This window comes from Perca flavescens, chromosome 7 (assembly GCF_004354835.1).
Source record: "Perca flavescens isolate YP-PL-M2 chromosome 7, PFLA_1.0, whole genome shotgun sequence".
In the NCBI taxonomy this organism is placed as follows: Eukaryota; Metazoa; Chordata; class Actinopteri; order Perciformes; family Percidae; genus Perca; species Perca flavescens.
Window position 1 is genome coordinate 22,545,165 of NC_041337.1, and position 21,540 is coordinate 22,566,704.

The 21,540-nt window shown below is 40.3% G+C and overlaps 1 protein-coding gene across 2 annotated transcripts in view; it reads right to left on the reverse strand.

The window, feature by feature from the left end:
• Positions 1–938: 938 nt before the first annotated feature.
• Positions 939–21,540, reverse strand: part of si:dkey-178k16.1 (band 4.1-like protein 1) — a 38,899-nt gene continuing 18,297 nt past the window's right edge. Inside the window, exons 6-25 of one of the 2 annotated variants that reach the window (XM_028583463.1) lie at positions 18,142–18,246; positions 16,889–16,931; positions 16,701–16,776; positions 13,981–14,199; positions 13,767–13,854; positions 13,529–13,681; positions 12,335–12,432; positions 11,238–11,413; positions 10,605–10,852; positions 9,925–9,963; positions 8,942–8,971; positions 7,926–8,084; positions 5,218–5,268; positions 4,418–4,819; positions 3,172–3,393; positions 3,028–3,087; positions 2,704–2,793; positions 2,452–2,532; positions 1,739–1,855; positions 939–1,623 (exon numbers count right to left, since the gene is read on the reverse strand). In XM_028583463.1, the coding sequence (XP_028439264.1) occupies positions 1,618–1,623; positions 1,739–1,855; positions 2,452–2,532; positions 2,704–2,793; positions 3,028–3,087; positions 3,172–3,393; positions 4,418–4,819; positions 5,218–5,268; positions 7,926–8,084; positions 8,942–8,971; positions 9,925–9,963; positions 10,605–10,852; positions 11,238–11,413; positions 12,335–12,432; positions 13,529–13,681; positions 13,767–13,854; positions 13,981–14,199; positions 16,701–16,776; positions 16,889–16,931; positions 18,142–18,246 (2,463 nt within the window). In that variant the 3' untranslated portion in view covers positions 939–1,617. The remainder of the gene's footprint in view (positions 1,624–1,738; positions 1,856–2,451; positions 2,533–2,703; positions 2,794–3,027; positions 3,088–3,171; positions 3,394–4,417; positions 4,820–5,217; positions 5,269–7,925; positions 8,085–8,941; positions 8,972–9,924; positions 9,964–10,604; positions 10,853–11,237; positions 11,414–12,334; positions 12,433–13,528; positions 13,682–13,766; positions 13,855–13,980; positions 14,200–16,700; positions 16,777–16,888; positions 16,932–18,141; positions 18,247–21,540) is intronic. The other variant, XM_028583465.1, reaches the window with a different exon arrangement.

Below are 21,540 nucleotides of genomic sequence, written 5' to 3' on the forward strand. Positions count from 1 at the left end.
TGGATCTTGGGATTAACAAAAGGAATGTATTGTGTGCTTGATATTTCCCACTATTTCTGATAAATACTGTTCATTTCCTGTAAGGAAGCTTAATTTCCTTTTTTTTTTTTTTTTTTTTTTTACTTGTCAGAGCTCAGATTCGACTTCAAATTGTGAATACACCCTTTATATCTTGATCATAACAATCCATCCTTCCTATGAGTTAATATTCATATTATTTAATTACAATCTAATAATGCAAGAAATTATCATGCAAACATTATCTCAAATACTAGTATTACTGATGCAGCAGCCCATTCTGTGACTTGAGGGTGTGTCTACTCTATGTACTTACTACAGAAGTGGTATTATATGCAGCTGAATTCGGAAAGCATATCTAAAGGCTGGGAAAGGAGAGAAACTGGGCTCATTCTGAAACACCAGCATGCTCAGAAACTACATCGCCACCATTTGAATAAATACGACAGGTACACTGTGTGTTAACAGCTCCTAATGTCCAGACACATACACAGACATTCTCTAAAAGTCCATTCTCTAACAGTCCAATCAAAGTCCATCATGATGCAGCAACTGACACATCATGGTCAAATACATTTTACAGAAGTCAAATCTTTCAGGTGAGACAGATAGAGGGAAGTATAGTGATCGGACAAGCTCCGAGCACTTGAATGAACACCACCAGAGGACCTTGTTGGCTCTACATGATCCGTTCTGCTCAGAGCATCCTCATCAGTCAGTGTGATGGGGGTGGGACAAAGCTCATTTGTTCATTAGACAGGCTATGCAAGAGTGAAAACGTAAAAGTAGGCTTTGCTCTGCTCTCACTAAGCCCTGCTTCACTGGATCCTCTAACAGTACTGTAATGGATTATTTTACTTATTAAATGTAAGCACACACACACAGTAGGTTTTTACAGCAGTTTTCTTTTCCCAACACACACACACACACACACACACACACACACACACACTCACAAACACACACACACACACACACATACACACAGCAGGGATCTAATGATCTCTTGTTTTTCAGTACAGCAGCACAGACATGTAAAAAGACACTCCTAGGTGCATGATCATTTTTTTTTTCCTATTTTACAAATTATACTTTCTGCATGAGATGGGTACCAGCATGGCACATGGCCTTGGGTTATTCCACAGTGTGAATGAGTGCACAGATTCCCTTTGACCTTTGAGGAATACTTAAGCAAGTGGATTGAATATAGAGGCTTGAGAGGTTTGCATTTTAGGAATTTAGTTGGATTTGAATCGTTTCTCTTTAGTTGTTCCAGATGTTTGGAATTCTGGTGGCATATTGTCGACCAATCAAGGACCATGAGAGCCAAATCACTCTGCTGAACATGAATGATTTGAATAGTGAAATGTTTGAATAAAAATAAAAGGATTTCAAAGCAGTCTTGTTTCAGCTTTTTGTGCGTGCGTGTGTGTGTGTGTGTGTGTGTGTGTGTGTGTGCGTGCGTGCGTGCATGTGCGTATGAGAGGCTCCATTTGAGCACCACTGGCAGTAGAGTCTATCAGTAGGGATGGTGGATGGCAATTTCAGGTCGGGCACTGACATTTTCGGTCCAAAGGGGGGCGATCTTGTCTCAGGAAATCAGGACTGCAGGTAAAGAAAGAAGAGATAGTCAACCCGAAGTCCCTTAATCTCAAAGAAGGGGTTGTGAGGCTAAGTCCTGGCCAGATATTATCGTTTGAAGTCAAGATGGCAGCCATACCTCTGATGCGCCGTGTCGATCCTCAGTGGATGATTCTGTTTCCCTGACAACAACTGCCTTGGTCACCTGCATGTCTGGATGCTGCTGCTTAGCTTCCTGTATTGCAATAGCCAGAGCCTGGGAGGAAAAGAGGGAAGTACCAAATAAATCACAGGAACAAATATAACTTTTTTAAAGATTTTAGTTGATTTCAGTGTTTTATGGCTCAAGACTGAATTCCAGTTCCCATTTAATAATATAATAGAATTATAATTATTACAAGTTGAGACTCTTTTTTTTTTTTTTTTATGCTTGCAAATAGAGCTTAATTTTTCAAGCAAAAATAGTATAAAAAAGAAAATACAGTACCAAACATTGTCTAGTTCCAGCCTCTCAAATGTGAGGATGTGCTACTTTTATTTGTCATATATCATTTTAATATAAATATATATTATTATTGATCATTAGATATTGGGTTGCAATGGACAATTTATAGACTAACAATAAATCTAAAAAAGAATCGCCAGATTATCGATAATGACAGTATTCGTTAGTTGCAGCCCAACTTGCAAATAAAGGTTGATTTTGTTTGCATAGCTCATTTAATCTCACAGATCCAACAACTACTTTCCCCAAAAACTACAACACCCCAAACTAACAACCAGTATAACTACCATGCACAGCACAGGGTTCTTTTGACTTGATTGTTTCATCCACAGTTGAGTTCAGCTCACCTGTTCCTGATCGACATCATCGTCTCCTGTGATTATGATCCTCTTCTCGATCCTGGTCTCTGAATATCCTCCTTTCACCGTCTGCAACACACAATGGCTTTTCTTTTTATAGCCCTCAGAAGTGGAGCCCTCATCTAACTGCTTTCAGACAGAAGATATGAGCTGCACCTCCTCATGTTGCAAAACCCACTTTATCATAATTATACAGTACATGAAATTGTGCGCTTGTTAGTTCAACTTGAGCTTCTTTACCTTGGTGACGTGAGTGGTTGCCGAGGTAACATTCTCAGTAACGAGGATGGGCGACCCTGACGCCTCTCTTGCAAGACTGCTCATATGTACCTGAGAAAGCATAACAGCTGGTGGCATTAGCGAATACTGTAAACACACATGTATGTATACAAATCATTACAGATTATAAGTCATGTTTTTCATATTTTAGGACATCCAGTCAGGCAGATATTCATAAATCCACGTGTGTTTTTTGTACAGTAAGTAGGTTTAAACCCAAGAGAGCAGGAAGGAGTGTGCTGCAGGTCAAGTTAAAATTGGAGAGGTTCCTCTGTTTGTACTCACAGGGGAAACACTCGGCCTTGTAGAGTAAGAAACTTCACTCAGGCCAGTGATACCGTGATCCTGAAACACAAATTATTGGGTGACTTGTAGGTAGTAATACTTTAGTTCATTTTATATATTTTTTTACTAAAATATGAAACTAACCTGATCGGTGAACTCCACGATGGTGGTGGTAACCTCTGACCCGTTGGGCTGAGTCTCAGTCCTGACGTCTGTCTTCCTCACCGTTGGTGTGGGCATGACATCACTGGCCTCCCTGCTCAGCGGTGTGACGGCGGAGACACGACTGGCTTCTCTGTGCGACTGCTCTCTGTCCACTGACGACGACACCGGCACGGACCTCTTTGGTTTTTTGGGCACTACGGGCTTAAGTGAGTAAAAACAAAGAAACTATTTTAGTTTTTACACATAAAATACCTAGATTGAATTGATGTAAAGCTCTTTGCTTGCAAAAATGAAGATATGTATTAAAGCTTCTGATGCACAAGTTAAACCAAAGAGCACACGAAGCAAAAAACAAAGATAACGCAGATGGACGATGTGTTTTGAGCTCAGTGCTTAAGACATATATTTTATATTAGATATCAATAGAATTAAGATAAGAGAAGGACAAAACATAGGAGAAAAGATGAAGGTTCTTTCGTTATTACCCTTCAGTGCTGCTCGATAAAGAGCATTCAACTCGAAACACGTTTCATTACAGCACTTAGTGTGTCCTTTGCCTGCTCTTTTCTTGATTTCAGCACATCAGAAGCATCAATATATATTCAAAGTTCATTTTATGCTGTAGACTTTATATTGTACAGCTTTTTGACAATTCAAATCATAAAGCAGACACAGAAAAACACATTGGAATGTGTGACAAACACTTGATGTATGATCACACCACGATTTCTTTTTATTTGAACCACAGTGGAAAACTTGTGACTTGTTCTATTTTTGTGTGTTTCATTCACGGGCACACTGACTACTGCACACAGGCTTGTAAACAAAACTTGCATGAACTCTTCAACAGCTCGCTTTGGTGGCCTGTCATCACACTTTGTTGGAAACTTGGGTGGCACTGAGATGGGGATATGGTTGTGTAAGGAGTGGGGGGGTTGGGAAGGACGGAAATCCAGTCTCAATTTCGGTTGTTTTGGCAAAACACATGCTTGCACTCTTATTTTATGTATTTATCATGTGCTTCTAGTTAAAAAACACATGGAGACATAGGTATACAACACTTTCAAAAACTTTTGGCCATTGTGTTGTGACGTTCATGTTCACACCCATACAGTGCACACCTTATTTTTTTTAGGTGCCTAAAAATAGCATTGTTCTTACCTGCCTGAAAAAATCAAACTAAAAGGATGAGAAGCTACAAACACACTTAATATGAAAACGTTACCTGCATATCTGACCGTTTGACCTCTGCTCGGACTTCTTCAGCCTGAATATGTTTGGCAGGTGGGCTGCTGCTGGCTCCTCTGGACAGAGGGGCTGACACCAGTGGAGGAGGGGGTTCAGAGGGACCCTGCTGCTGGAGGAAGTCCATGCCAAAGCACAGACCCACATCAGGTGACACACCCCTCTCCCCCAGCTCTGTCATGCCCCTGGAGAACTCCTCCATGCCTGTATGCAGGTCCGTGAGGACGGTGAAATCTACTTCGGCCTCCAAGCTGGACGTAGAGCTGACCGTGATGCTGGAACATTTGCGCTCGATGCCCAGGTGGGTCTCCTTCAGGTAAAGGATCTCGTGGTCCTGGTCGTCCTCGGAGACGGAGCCTAGACGTCTCTCCCACGGTTCCCTCTGCAGAGAGGAGGACAGAACATGGGACCATGTGAACTACAAATAGAAAGTGCGCTACAGAAAAAACAAAAGCATTTTTGTGTTTCTCTACTGATTGTAATTGTAATCACCTACTGTATATGAACAAAATCTAAATGAGCATCATAACACATTTTACAAATTAGATAAAGTTATTGTGTAACTTGAGCACTTTAAAATTGTGTTTTGAATTGTGGTTGGGGTTTCCCCATTGATTTAGATAGGAATTTACAAACTGCCTTTAATGAAAACCAGAATAGTGAAATAATTTCCACATCTCTGTTACATAACTAACTGCAGTTTGTTTACGCATTTTGAAAAGAGTGGCTAAAAAGAAGGAAAAACAAATAGGAGTCTGGTGGAGCTGAGAGACGACTCACTGAAGCTTCGTTGAAAGGTTCCTCATGAATAGCAGGTGTAGGAGGTGTGTCCTGGAGAGGAAAAACAAACAGGAAGCAAACATTAATTAATATAAAACTGATAAAGCATGTGGCAAGTCATAGAAACTACAACAATCACAAACCTTGATACCAATCTATACCCTAATCAACATGTGTGTAATTGCATCTGACAAGGAGAGAGCAGAAACAGAGTTCAGAGCTTTTCTTTGTCACTGCGTTGACATGACGTTGTGTTTTTAGCAGAATAAATGGCTGATAAAAGCATTACTTGTCACATCTGAAGAAGCCATGTTTGCAATGTTCTCTACTCACAGCTTTTAAGCTAATTGCTTGTGTACTGGGTGGAGTTGAACTGCAATATTATTTATAAAATGTAAACACTTATTTCCTCCATCACCTTCAGGGATTATGTTAAACTTGCACAATAAACACACACATGAGAATTCCCAGAGACTGTAAAGCTTACGGCTACTGTCAGAAGCATGCTTGAATATATTTCACAGGTTGACATCATCAGAAATGACTGCAAGTGCAATGGTAATGCCGTGCACTGAAAGGTTAGATTTACAAAAACCCTTTCAGGAAAGAGGTTTTCATATTCGTAAATGCAGCACATGAATGCCTAAGCCCTGAAGAGGTTTGGCAGCTCTGCAGCCTGTGATTACATCTAATCGCCCTTTTTCATTTTCAGAGACCTCATCAGAGGTGCCAAGGCAGAACATTTGGTTCAAATGCCCTTCTCAGCCATTTACAAAAAAAAGATTTAAATTATGTGAAAAAGAGGTTTCAAAGAAAAGATGGTGGAAAGGTCTTGCGCTCCTTGCAACAGCAGCCACCTTTATTCTGTGAGGGTGTTGAAAGGAGAGACCAGGTGTGAACGTGACAAGTTAAGGTGGGATAAAAAGGGACGCCAGACGCTTAAGCATAGGAAACTTTGCTTAAAAGGCCCGCAGCCTTCTGAAATGGCCAAGCAGATGTCAAGCTTTGCGAAGGGGAACAAGGGAAAGCAAAAAAGCTCTCTGGACCATGGACGTGAACTGAGTCGGTCAATGATGCGATGCCAAGGAACGTGAACTTTTGCTTTCTCATACACAGCCACATGAGTTCTGAAGTATGTGTGATTGTTTGTTTTTAGATGGTAAAAACAAGATTTGAAGGACATCGCCTGAAGCTCATGCAATGCTTAACTTTCCGATGATTGACAAACAGGTTAGGACGGCAGGATGGTTTTACCGCTTGCTTCCGCTTGGCTGTTTCTTGGCTAGGCGTCCTGTGGTGGATGTGGCTGCTGTCCACGTTGCTCTGTCTGTCTCGGGACCACTGTGTTTTCAGCGGGAGAGTTCGGGGGGGAGCTGTTGGATATTTGGAACTAGGGAAGAAATTCTCTTTAATCTCTGAGTTGTTCTGAAAAGGATCTTCATGTCCTCTTGTCCACAGACTTTGTCCAGTTGTGCCTCTGCAGTCTCTGAGCTCCTGTTGTCCAAACAGCTCATTCTTAATCTGTTGATGTAATAAACTTTGCTGTTGATATGACATTGTAGCCCCACTGTGGTACTTGGTGGCCCATGAGTTTTCCTTGACAACATCTGTGGCAGACTGCAGTACAGCATTATCATCCACTCTCCTCCCTTCCTCGAAGGATCCGTCTTTTGATTTTGTGATCTGCACATCCCCAGTCACACCACAGATGCCTCTATCAGACCCACTTTGAGGGTTTACATCACCTGTGTTCTCCTTATTCAAAGACTTCTTTGATCTCTGTGGCTTGAGAGGAACTATTTTGGGGACTTCTGAGTGCGAGTTCCCTGTTATGTTGCAATCTCCCATGGGGCTCGGGTCTTTTGTTCTCCAAGTATCACAATGACCCGTGTCACTCTCAATCCTGCCTCCTTTGCCTTTTGGGAAAGAATCCACAGCCACTGGACTTCCAAAGTTCTTTGGTCTCTCTCGATGAATGTTGTGCTCATACTGACAATGCCTCATATCTCTGTCGATTGCACTCCCCTGTTTGTCATGTGGAGATCCGTATCCATTTTCATGAATGGCGTTCCTCGCTAATACAGAACTGTGATGCCCGTTAGTTGCTACTGGATCATCCACCTGGTTCATGTCCGTTAGTCCTGTTGCTGTAAAGTCGGTTTCCTGTTTCGGAGATGTTCCACGCCGAGTTTTTAAAGAGTCCCTGACTGTTTGACAATTGTTCATCTTTGCTTCAGTCCAAGGTGGCACAAAGAACGCATCTCTACCCATAGAAGAGGTCTTACTCATTTCCACTTTAGAGCAAGTATCAAGCTCTTCTTCATAAACATCCTGCTTGTCAATCAATTTGGCATCAGCGGTCGCCTATGTTGACATAGAGTAGACAGTTGCATTAGCCTAGCTAGAAACACTGATCTTCCACTTGTGATATCATTGTTACCCCACATAATAAACGTAAATGATTAGTAAAGAAAAACAGTGATTAACTGGGGGACTTGTGCAAACTTTGATGCATTTCAAGATCCTTTTTTCCTCATTTTCTGTGTTCTGGCTCAATGGAATATATTGTTTTGACAGAATGGAAGAGAGAAGACAGAATGGGAAAGAGTTGACCAACACAACATTTTTAGAAAATTGTAATGTTTACGAAACCACAGAATGGTGAGTAATGTAACTTGGGAATAGAATCTTTGGATAGAAATTCTTACTGGTTTCCGCTCGGGGGTTCCTCCAGGAGGAGTAGCTGAGGAGAGGCGTTTCTCCCTCTGGGCCATCTTGCTGTTAGGCTGCCTCAAAGCCCTCTTCAGCTCATTGATGCTGGCCTGGTGCTTTTGTAGAACATCTTCTGGCTTATCCAAAAACTGTGTCTTACAAAGCAAAGGGCACATCCGGGACACAGATTAACATATGTTACAAATCTGAATCCATTAGGTTCTGGTTACAGTCATGTCTATAGTTGAACTAGATGTGGATTAAGTTTAAACTGACTTTTCATTTATAGCCCTGTTCTGATAAGGGTGTGGGGCATGATTGTCTGTTTTCTGTTTTGGAATTGTGCAGTATGATGAATTCAATGCTGCCCCACATGGTTGGACAGTTAGAGGTCTTAATGACAACAAGTAACAGATATAGATCTCATTACATTGCACTAAGATCATAAGTACTATCAGCATTTTTCTTTCACCTTGCAGCATTGTAGACAAAAAGAGATTCAGGTAAAGTTCGGAGGTTTCAAATCTTCTAATTCCAGGGACAAACTCTATTTAACAGTACATTTGTTCTCTACTTTGTACTATTGCTGCACTTTGTATAACACCTTAGTCTAGCACTCTTTGTAAGATGGAGCGCCCCAAACTGTAATTAGAGGTCTGTAATTATTAACTGATCAAAGGCAATACAGAGAAATAATATCATTTATAATTATAATGTAATATATATATATATATATATATATATATATATATATATATATATATATATATATATATATATATATATGAAACTGACATGCATAACTATGATAATACATTGAAGAAAGTGTTGCACCAAACAATTATGTGCACTGTAGAAAAAAATAACCTGAGTGTTTTAACATGAGCTCCTTTGCTGTTGCTGTTTGCTGTGTTCTTACAGTAAGTGACAGGCACAGTTATGGATTAGAAAACACATCACACCTGGTGAGGGTCACACACAGCACATGCCAAAAAGAGAGGACAAGCGGTACCTCCTGTTTGGGCCGAGGGGTGGCCAGATCCTTGTCCAACAGATGAGGGAGCCCGAGGTGGGGCAAGTGAGATGAAGAGATGAAGTTTAGGGTTTTAAGCAAAGCAGGAAGTTGAGGATTTGGGGGGGGGGGTGGAGAACAGATGCGTGCAGAGACAAAGAGGTAAAGTGCTGCAGGTGAGTCAAAAAGGCAGGCGGCCAGACAAACAGTTGACACCATTGGGGCTTTTGACTAAGACTGTTTCATCCATTTAATGTTCTGCCAAGAAGACAGGGACAATCCATTTCAGAGTCAGCCAATTGATAATTAATGCAGTCATCTATTGACTGAGTGTAAGTGTTTGGAAAGGGGGATTATTCCCATACTTCTTCATCCAAAGATTTGGTGAGAAGGCATAACAAAACCACAAATGAACAGACCCTTCATGGACTAATGCAGTGCAAATATTTCTGCAGTACTAAAATAACACTACCCCACACACAGTACCTGCACAGGAACTAATATGAGACTAGACACACTGGATAACCTTTACCATATAAATAAAACATAAAATTAATTTGTGAGTCTTTGGTTTTGCATAAAAATTACATAAAAATATAAATGAAATTAAATGAGACTTTCATGCATCTTAGCTGGAGTACCAGGAGATTTGCCAACTGGGGAACCACTGATTCACTGAATCATGAACAGTGCTTAGGGGCCTTCTGTTTATCCTGCTAATAACAATCAATCCCTCTAATTCACGCACGGGCACTGTTAAAGATATACTGACAATTGAAAAACAACTGTTTCCACTGTTTACATCTCTCTGGATAAGAGCTAAATGACTATGAAGAAATTCTAATGGGAATTTTCCAGTGGGCAGACATCTGTTGATTGATTTGTGCAGTTTCCATAGATTAGACTCATAGGTTGTGTTTAACAAACACAGAATACGGGTGCATGACCAGACAGACAGACACTAAGGTCCAAGGCCAAAATACCTCTGGTTTTGAGTCTACAGGGGAGCCTTCCTCCTCACCCTGCAGGAGGTCGAGGTGCACGACAGAGAGGCCAGAGAAAAGAGAGCAGAGGTTAGCAGAGTGTGTTAACATTTCAGCAGGGAGAAGAGAAGAACTGTTAGAGGCAGGATGCTGGGTTAAAGAAAATATTATCGGCAGCAAAGAGTTCAAGTTACGACTTGTTGAGGCAACTGAAGAAATGGAGAGGAGAGCGGACTCATACTGAGAAGTCTTATACGTCTGCAGAGGAGCAGAAAATTGGAAGGATTAGGCCAAGGTGAGAAAACATAGGGATGGTGATTACTGCCCAAATAAAAAGGAATGTGAGAGAGATGGATGAGGAGGGTCAATCAGAGGTTCATGAGGAGTTTCCAGATTTGGGGCGAAGGCATGTACTTTTTTCTAATGAGCCAACAAAACTGCTTCGTATGTTTTGTTGCACTTCATCAAAACTATGATTTTGTTTTCACACTTGAAAAGGCAATATTTCATTCATCAGGTGAGTGTTAATTAAATGTTCTTGTTTTATGTTGATTCACTGGCAATGATAACATTTAATTCAATCATACTTTTAACCTCTTTTAACAGCTATACATCAAGGTGGCAAAGGTTGCAGTGAAGGCAGGTTTCTGTGTATTTGAACATATCCTCTCATATTGTACCTTGAGCTCCAATGTCCTGGTGGGTGTTGATATGTGGGCACCCCAAGTATGCTTCTGAACTTGATCTTGATCCTGACCATCAAGCTCCTGATCTGTGTACTGGTCCTGGTCTTGGTCCTGAATGTGATATTGATCGTGGTCCAGGTCCAGGCTGCCCTCCTGGTCCAGGTCTTCTCTGGACATGAACTGTGTGCGTTCACTGGAGCTTCGCTGGGACAGCTGGTCCATACTGTAGCCTAGAGCTGAGGCTAGTGTAATGGGAGGGAAACATCAACCACTTGGACTCCAGTGTTAAAGCTTTTACATGACATAATATACAGTAAAGTCTTTAATATGGCCACATACATCAATAAAAGTTAAAAGCTGCCTTTATTTCTGTTTTTGCAGAGGAATGTCAGGCTCTAAAAAATGTGATTCTCAGAGATTTAGTAGGCACTCCCTTCACTTTGTTGGCCATAACACAAAATCAATAAACCCTGTTGCTGAAAATGCTTAAAGTATTTTTCATGCATACATTGCTACCAATCCGTTTTCTTAAACCTGAGGGGTTGGAGCCAAGTTATTGCCTTACAACATGATCCAGGAAATCTAAGTGCACCTCTTTGTGGACGGTGAAATCATCTAGGTTCTTACCTCCATCAATGCTTCGGGGCAGCATGTACCTCTTGCTAACGGACCGCTCAAACTGTGGAGCAGGCCTGTCAATCAAAGCACTGGCCTGTCTGGTCTGGGCTTGGGTCCGTCCGCTGTAGCGGAACTTGGAGCCAATCACCAGGAAGCCCTTGGGAGGCGGCTCTGGGGAAACCAACCTGCAGGAAGGTTCAGTTTGTGTTCATCTGCCACAAATACTCAGATTCTGCACCTACACATATTTTACTTAATTACACAGTTTAGACTCGTATAGGAGTTTATTCTACTGGTCCCTTATTTCCTTATCATTTCGTGAAAAGAACCACCATGTGGGATTTGGCAGTAACTACAGGGGAGATAATGACAAAGATCTAACACAAATATTTCCATTGGCACTAACAAATAAAATCCCCCAACCAGCACCTCTAAACCTTCCTTGAGTGTCACTGTGAGGTTGCCAGTGGAGACGATACTGTGCCTAGCCAAGAAATAGTCTGGCAAGGTGAAACAACATCATGCAAAATTCAAACTTTTATATTTTGTTTTTTGTAAAGATTAAACAGATGTGATAAAGGTGTTAGTCTGTAAAATTTAAAAAGGTGCTGTTGGGCAGATTGTGTTACCTTCAGACAGAGCCATGCTAGCTGTGAACAACTGACAGAAGTTCATTTAACCCCAAGTGAATAACCAGTTATTATTGGAAACCTTATACTAAGTGCTGAATTGTATGCTTGCCTGTAGACAAATTTCACAGTTTTGCAAGTTTAATTGCCCTGCTGTGTACTGACTGAAACTCACTGGCTTAGAATAGCAATGAAATGGAAATAATTAATTGGAAGTGTCCAAACTGATCTCTGACTCAATTTTACCACATAATTAGTAGCAAATTACCATGAATCAGGAACCTTCCTATTAATTTACAGTTACATATCAGTTTCTTTCAAGAAAATTATACAGAACTGTGGGATCAAGGAAAAGGAATCAACACATTTATATAAGTGTCACTTAAAGGATAGCTGGATTGTGCCAAGTGTTAACAGTTGCATGTTCATGCATGGTACAAAAAAGTGTGTCTGTCTGTGTATCTGTGAGTATCCTACCTGAAGAAGGTGTGGTGCTCAATGCAGACCTTCCACAATCGCTTCGAGGCCCGATGGTTGGGCAGCTTGAAGCCTATGGTGCTCTCAAACTGTTCATACTGAGCGGTGAGGGAAAGGAGTGGTGGTGAAAGAGGAGGAGGAAGGAAGGGAGGTGAAGAAGAAAAGGAGAGTGAAGGGAGCGAGTGCAGGGAAAAGATGGAGGAATGGTGGCAGGGTGAATTGTGTTTACTCCACAGCAATGAAAAAAATCAATGCTGTTTTTCTGTTTACTCCCACTGCCATGTCAGGGAGATTTCCCATCTCTAACCAACCTACAAATTAGCTGTTTTTGCACTTACTCCATCAGATGTTCAGTGGTGTGAGCAGAACTCTTTTAAATCAATAGGTTATTAGCAATATAACAGGTCATTAAGACTAGTCCATTCACAAGAGAAAGCCAATTCTTGTCCACACAAAAAATAATCTGTGGAGACAGTTTAGAATAAAAGGGTTTCAAAACACAATGAAGACCCTTCGGGCAAATTTGAAGTGACAGCTGAGTTAAGACGAAAGATCTGCAGAACTAAGTCTATGCACAGAATAGCCGTGGTATTCACTATGAAGACGTCAATGTCAGTATAACAGTGGATGTAAGCAGGTGCCCCGAAGGCCAAAGAATGAAGGAAAAAAATAGCAAATCATAATAAGTTTAGGGAGTTGAAAACCAGAGTGAGCATAATGTAACTAACATTTGCAAGTCAAATCCTTGATGAAAGTGCAAATCCTCATGACTGGCTAATCACGCTTTAAAGTCACCATAGAGGAAGAGAGAAGGAGAAGAGTAAAAACATGACCTATCAGCTAGACAGTCTTTAAGAATGGTATATCTGAGGGCTCTAAATAATGTCCTGGTCAGCTGTCACTTGGGACTGCTGCGGATAAATCTCAGAAGTAACACTTTTATCAAACCATGAAATTACTATTTATGCTGCTTGGGACAAGTCAAGAGAGAGACAATGATGTAATTTTAACAACTGTGAAACCATGAAATAGAAATGTGGACTTGGCTCTTTACCAAATGATCCTTCATCCAACTTGCCTCTGCTCTGCCAGAATGATATGAGCTGTTCTGGTGGGAATGTGCAGGCAATAATTGTGCAGTGAACTCCTAAGTCAAGCAAGGTGCAAACGACAAGATAATGACAGTTTATCTACCTCTCCGGGACGGATCTTGATGTAGAAGTTACTTCTCTTATAGGAGATCTTGAGGATTTTTGGCCAGGCGAACCGGTTAATCCTTAGACGGTCTCTGTAGATTAGCAGACCGTTGGCGCTCACACCAAGCATTATGTCAATTCCTTCTGAATCCTGGTGAACACAGGTATTTACCATCAGAAAACCTCAGACACAAGTGCATTGACAGATACCAAATACCTAAGTTTTATCTCTGTACCTTTGCATGATGCAGGTCCACTCCATACATTGAAAGCTTCTTGGCATTTTCTAGAAAGTTCACCTCTGCATCTGCTGGACTCATTCCCCTAAGACACAAATGCCACACATGAGTCATCATTTCTTTTATATTCATCCCACAAATCAAAAATACCAGCATTTGCCATTATCCTGATGGCATTTAATCTAATTAATGGAGTTGTAGTTTCTCTGACCTGTAGTTACGATGCAGCTCCATCACTCTCTCCTCCAGCTCACGTGTCTGGTTGGGTGCAAAGCGGAAGTCGTTGACGTAGTCTGGGCCATGTTCGTCTGGCTCATAGTCTCCCAGTTCGGCCTGAACGGTGTAGGAGCCCAGAAGGGCGTGGGTGACAAACGAGCAGGGCAGACGACCAGACAGGATGTCGTCCCTCAGCTGCAGGCACAGGTAGTACCTAAAGAAATGCAGTCCTTATTTTATGTTGACTCAAGTTTTTTGTAATACGAATGGCGTAGCTCTAGGGACAGCAATGTCCGCGTGACGGTCAGCCGGTCCACTTCTTTATTCCAGACTGAAATATCTCAACAACTAATAATGCGAGAATTGCCATGCCATTTTCATGTTTTGATATTCATGTTGCTCAAAGGATGAATCTTAATTACTTTGATAATCACCTGAAATTAATTTAGTGAATTCAACCTGTTTTGTCCAATACTGGTGTATGACCAAATACCTGCAAATCTAATGACATTCCTGTCATCCTCAAGCTTTTATACAATAATTAAGTCAGTATTCTATGCATACATAGCTCCAACCAACTGATCTACTATATATCTTGGCTTATCCGACAGTAAAAGCTAGTTCACTCGAAAGTATGTTGTTTTTCCACATACGCCTAGTGCCATTTGTTGAGGTTTTTAGATCCTGACTGAGAATTTAACCGCTGACCTAATAGAATTGTGGTGAAAATGCATTAAAAACTCAACAGCAACATTTCTTCCCAGAAACAATTTTCAAAGTATTTAGGATAATCCATAGATCTCACTGTCAGCATTTGAATATCATTGTCATAAAATGGGCCCTATTGAAAACTGCAATATAATAACAATGCCAACAGTTTTCATACTCTTATCAATGTGGATTAACTTGAATACTGTTGAGAAAGTCTTTTGTTAAACACTTCGAGCATCACAAACCACAAACTTCATTGGAGTGGCAGAAATATCTCACAACCTTTGCATATAAAACTGAAAGTATCTGAACAGCTTAGAGGTAAGCCCGAAAATGTGTTTTTATGTGACTTGGGTGACCAGACCTTTTAGATTTATGACATTTATACACACTTTTGTACAATGCACTTATGGTGTTGTTCTTTGCTTTGTTTAGGATATCTTGACAGAAGCCTTAACATTTTCCGTAACCTCTACTGTGTATATGTCTACACTGAGTGCATAAAGTACATACACCGTAGACAATAGTCTAGTAATGAAAATAGACCTATGTTTCTGCAAAGATCATGGTGTCACAATATTGTCAACTCCATTGTTTCAAAAGGAAGTTCTATTGGATATTTAGTTAGTTAGTTAGCTGTGTCCATATTAGCTTATATGGACATTCAAAACAATAACAAGTGACAATATGACAATATGTTCTGCACTATTCATATCTTGACAATATTCTGCACTATGCATATTTATTAAATGTATTACTCTGTGTCACCTCCTACTGTGCAATGTCATTTCTATTCATCCGCACCTTACTTATCTGTATATCTGTGTATTTATTTATTTATTTGTTTTACCTCTGTTTATAATAAGGGTGTTTATAGTGTAAAATGTATTACTATTACTATTATTATAATTATTATTATTATTATTATTATTATTATTATTATTATTATTATTATTATTATTATAACTCTTATTCTATTTTTTCTATTTCTTATAATACTTTTACTTCCAGGTAAAACCTCTGCGTCTTCCGGGTTTACTTCCGGGTAACACCTCTGCGTCCTGTATATAAAATTTAACAGCGCTGAGCAAACAGGGATGCGGAACAACTGGTAATACTTTTCATCTCATCTAAAATGCATGTTTGATGCTTTCATATGTCAACACTTTGACTAACATCAGGTTGGAGACCTAATTTACCTGTTGGGCCACAGAGTAAAGAAAATGACACCACCCAAACTAGCAGTCAGTCCGACCGGTGGTGAGATGTTGCTGTTCGTAACGCTAGATTTGGTTCATCAAAGACACTAGCAAAGCAACACAGTACAGAAAATAAGCACAGAAGAAAAGTCAGATAGGTCGGACCAGCATATATCTTTAAACGTTACAGTTACGGCTGATTTCACATATCTCCACAATTCAAATAAACTGCCTGAGCTAACATTTGACTCTTTTTTTACTCTTGTGGACTTGTGTGTGTATGTTTACTAGTGTTGTGTGTTACAATAGTGTGCAAAGTACCTATGTTGATCCGTCATTTCTTCCTGGCATTAGGGAAAATGTTAGTAGTAGTAGTAGTAGTAGTAGTAGTAGTAGTAGTAGTAGTGGTAGTCGTAGTAAGTAGTCTAAACTACTGTCTACTTTTGTGAATACAGCCTCCTTGTTACTGTAGTGTACTAATTCATTCTTAATCTTTTGTTTTACCATTTTATATAATATCTCATAATTTTCTGATTTGTGATTACTATCATTGAATGTGTTTTCACAGATCACAATTTCCCTTCAAAGACTACTGGAGCCAACTCCTTGTCTTCAACCTTTATTAATTAAATTGTGTTGAGCTCGCTGCATAGGGTACTCTGCTATTATGTTCTTTTCATAAATTCCATCAAAACCAAAAGAATTTCCTCGGGAAAACTCGACATATTAGCTTCAGACAACCAAAACAAATCAGTGTTCTGTAACAGTGGGCTGTGGTGTTGTAGTTGTTGTTGTTGACGCCTACCTGGTGATGTCTTCAATGAGCACAGATGGGTCTGGAGGGTAGAACTTGACAGAAAATCCAAATATCCAGGAACCAACTGTAGACGAACCACAAGAAAGTTTGTTTTGCGAGGGACTGCTATGTTTGTGGATTTGTTGGACTGTGTGTGTGTGTGTGTGTGTGTGTGTGTGTGTGTGTGTTGCACTTACCCCGAATTTGTTTCTTAATCTCTTTGGAAGGATCCAACCAATGCTGATAAAGAAAGAAAGAAAGAGACAATCCCCTTTGAAAAATTCAACCTCAGCAAATTAACCATATTCACATTTTTAAGAGCCCTTTTAATAACTTTACCTCACTGGTTGTCCTTCCCTTTTTAAATGTATTCCCTAGTTGAAAGCCAAATGTATTCATACAACAAAAAAGGATGGTTTCTATAAACACTGAAATCCAGCCCCTTCCGCAAAATGTCACTGGAGCTTTCATGGTGCACTGTTTTTAAAAGGCCATACTGTCTAATCACATTTCAAAAGGTTAAAAGGTCATGTATGCCACTCTCAGGCTGTAAGTGGTTAAGCACGGTTAAAAGGGCAACCGGGGACTCACTGCTTCATAACACCCGGAAAAACAGTCTGGTTAAATGGGCTGCTTGGCTGAAAGGCTGGTTGACATTTGCTTTGAAATCAGTGACAAAATCAAACACAAAAAAGTAAATAGTCTATTAAAAGCGTGAATAAAGAAACACGGTAAATTCATTGTCAATACATGTATTTGGCCTTGGTCTTGACAAAGCTATTCACCACAGAAGGACCTAAATTACTCCCACATAATATCAATAATGATCACAGAAAACAAGATTTACCTAATAGAAAATCAAAACTAAAGTCTGTTGCACTTTGGACGATGTTACACAACAAACAAGCATGAGCTGCCGAGTGCTTCCAAATCATAATGGATCAAAAAACTGTGCCAGACTACTATCCAGTAAACACAGTTTAGAATTCCGAGGGCTCCTGTAATCACATAAGTGCCTTATGTGTTGTCAAATTAATGAAGATGTTTTCTTTATTTGCTTGCATTTTGTTTATTTGCATGTATTTTATTAAGTTGCAGTGCGTTTGCCCCTGTCGGCCACCGTAATTATGCTAGTAAAAAGGTCCTTTTTTTAGCCATCACATGTAGATAAATAGAAATATGACCACAAGACATTTTATTTAATTTATGTGTTAGACCGTAGTGAACAATTCAGACATGCAATAAACACCCACTACACACATACACCTAATTTGCGTGTATGTGTGCAGTCTCTCATAACACACATTTGTAAATAAAGGTAACTTTACACCAGCAGACTCAGGTTAGTTTGTAATTGGGGATACAATTAGTGTCCTATGTTTAATTGCACTGACTAATGGCTCAGTTATATATCTGGGTGCATGCATGCCTGTGTGTCTTTATGTCTGACCTTGGAGTTGTCCGTGTCCTGGAAAGTCAAGCCAAAGTAGTCCCTTTCCAGCAGGTTCAGATGGCCACACACCATGTCCAGCAGGGTCTGGCCCCTGGCAAATTTCTGAGACAAACACACACACACACACACACACACACACACACACACACACACACACACACACACACACAAACACACACACACACACACACACACAAGGTTCAGCTTTTAGCCATGCCACTTTTTTATGCACATTTCAGTTGAAGTAAACAAACAGAGTTGTACTTCACACTGGATACCATAGTGGAAAACACTTGAAATTGCAGGGACCAGAGTAATTTCATTAAAACCTTTAATGACTCGTTCACCAAGTTTGGCTCATGAACACTTGGAAAAAAGGCCTAAAAAATATATTATATTTGTTCTAAAGTTCCTAAACAATAAAAGCTGTTTACTTTTTTTTGTGAAAAGTCACTTTAGCTCAAAGGGAAGTAGAGACATGCTAGTTCTGGTTGCATGAACATCACATACTATAAAAGACAAAAACAGGATAGAGTGTTATCATGCAATTCAATAAAGATGTGTAAGACAGTGGGGCGTCTGCTGGCCTAGTGCCCAAGACCTACATTACAACTCCAACGTTCTGGGTTCGCTTCCAGCCAGGAACCTTTGTTGCATGTCACAGCCTTATTTCTCTCCCAATCATTTCTGTCTATATCTACAGTATTCGGGAAAAATACTAACAACAAAAATTGGAAGAAAAAGAGATTTGTAAAAATGTTTATTCTAAAAATATATTGTATTAATTATAGAATTCTGTGGTTGGTTATCTAGCAATAGCTGGACAATATTTTACTAGAAAATAACATCTTTTCCTTCTTCATATTTTACAAAAGAAAAATCAGTGACACAAAAATCCACCCCAACTGTGGTCTGAGAGAAGCTTCCAGTCTGCCCTCTCCCCTGTTGAGCAGGAGGAGCTAAACTCTGTATGCCTATATAAGGGGAGGAAATGCATTTCGCATCAGTGGCGTTTTAACAGACCACACGTTTTAACAGACCACACCTATTTTCTATCCTGCTCTTCAGGGCTGAAAACAAGGCCTCTGTGGAATGCACAGACGGCCTTGGCAACGCACGCACGCATGCACACACACACACACACACACACACACACACACACCATCTCCTAGGGAAACCTGGCTCCTCTGTGACAAAGCGACCAAGCAGCTGTTACCATGGAAACAGAAGGTCGCTTCTGTATGTGCGTGCCCTCTCGCTTTCTCTGGTTACTACAAGGCCATCACAGAGCTTTCTTCAGCTCTTGTAGGAAAAGCAAGAAGTACAGTACGCATATCTTTTAAATATTTAAAAGGATAATCAATTTACCATAATAAAGTGATCTGTCTCTCAATCAAATTAGCAATAATTTATATCCGGCTGAGGCTGAGGCTGCCATGGGCAAAGCAGTGAGAGAATAATGTTTATTAACAGGCAGAGGCTGCAGCCAGTGATATTTTTGGGGAGTTGTGTATATATTCGATTTCCTTACAAAATGAAATTGTAACACACATCTCAGGTGGTCCCCCAAGCATGGCAACCAATTCAGGAGGTGCTGATGAGATTTCGTTGTCGCTCCAATTGGCTCCAGTCACATTTCAGTGACTAGTTCTGTGGGCTGATTGTGTTAGCAACCATTTGGTGTAATGCTAGAAATCCATTTTGCTGATTGCCTCGCCCATGCAAACAAGATGAGGAGAGACAGTGTGTGTGTGTGTGTGTGTGTGTGTGTGTGTGTGTGTGTGTGTGTGTGTGTGACTTACAACCGTTTTCACAGGCTTTGTATTAGTGATGAGTAAACTGAGCTTCATGTGTAAAATAGGTCGTCTGACATCACCTGACCAAAATGCAAATGCGAGTTAGTCTGGAACTTCTCAGTTAATTTTTTATATCCAAGGGGCATTATTAACGGCTGTGGACCTAAATGCCTCAGGACGCACAAACATTGGATAGACCTACAACCAATCAGAGCCACGAAATGTGTCTGTGAACGACTGTTGCCATTTTCGCCATCAGAATTTGAAAAGAATAATTCAATAGAAAGTTCCACATCAGCAGCAGCCATCTTGGTAGTTTTCAAAAATGCCTCATTGGTGCTCCTCTTTACTAAGCTAGGGTTACGCTTGCAGCTTCCCTGGCGCCAAAATTGTTTTCCTAGGATGGCAAAGTCATGACCCACCCTGCTCTACTTGTGATTGACTAAAACTCGTTAGGTTTAGGCACGAGGAGTGAGATTGGTTAGGGTTAGGGTAAGAATATAAGGGTAAGCAAATCAGAGGCAGAGTAGGGCGGGTCATGTCCTCGCCATCCTCGAAAAAATAAATATCACGTTCCCGGCATGAGGTTGCACAAGCAAAACATTTTGTCATCACATATTTTGTGTAAAGCGTGAAGGCTCCACAAGTTGTCCGTCATCATCTGAAACCCGTACCATATGAGATAAACATTTGTGATTGGCCCGAACAGGATCTGGTCAGCTGGAAATCTGCCTGAATGGGAAAGGACCAGACGTATCTGCCAGAGCAAATAAAACAATCCTCCAGATTTGTCTGGTTTCCAGGCTATAAAATAGGTGGAATGCCCCTTTAATGAAAGAGCAGCCTGTAATAAAACTTGACATTGGCTTGACATTTTCTTGATTTTAGCTATGCCACTTTTTTATGCACATTTCAGTTGAAGTAAACAAACAGAGTTGTACTTCACACTGGATACCATAGTGGAAAACACTTGAAATTGCAGGGACCAGAGTAATTTCATTAAAACCTTTAATGACTCGTTCACCAAGTTTGGCTCATGAACACTTGGAAAAAAGGCCTAAAAAATATATTATATTTGTTCTAAAGTTCCTAAACAATAAAAGCTGTTTACTTTTTTTTTGTGAAAAGTCACTTTAGCTCAAAGGGAAGTAGAGACATGCTAGTTCTTAGGATGTGGAGCACTGTAGAAGACAGGCAGCCCTTCAACCAGACAGGCTGTGCTCCAGTGTTATCAAGTATGCAGTATACATTCTGAAGTTCCTTGAGCAAGAGACTGAACTCACTTAAACCTTCAGAGGCTCAGGTATGCAGCTGGCTGTGCACATAGAGAGAGCGATGCTGCAGGAAAACATGGTAGAATATCCTGCAGATAAACTGATGTTATCATTCTTTAAGGAGGCCGAGCTTGGTCCCAGTGTCATGAATCTTTTATTTGGATTTAACTCGTTAAACACATGATCACATGAACCTCACATTTATGGAGCTGTGTGTTTTTCTCGCTAGGCACTTTAAATGTAAGAATGTTGAACACTATGGACTGTAGGTTTATTGCTTTTATCCTTTGCATATATAGATGTATCTGTTGTCCCCACTTTTTATA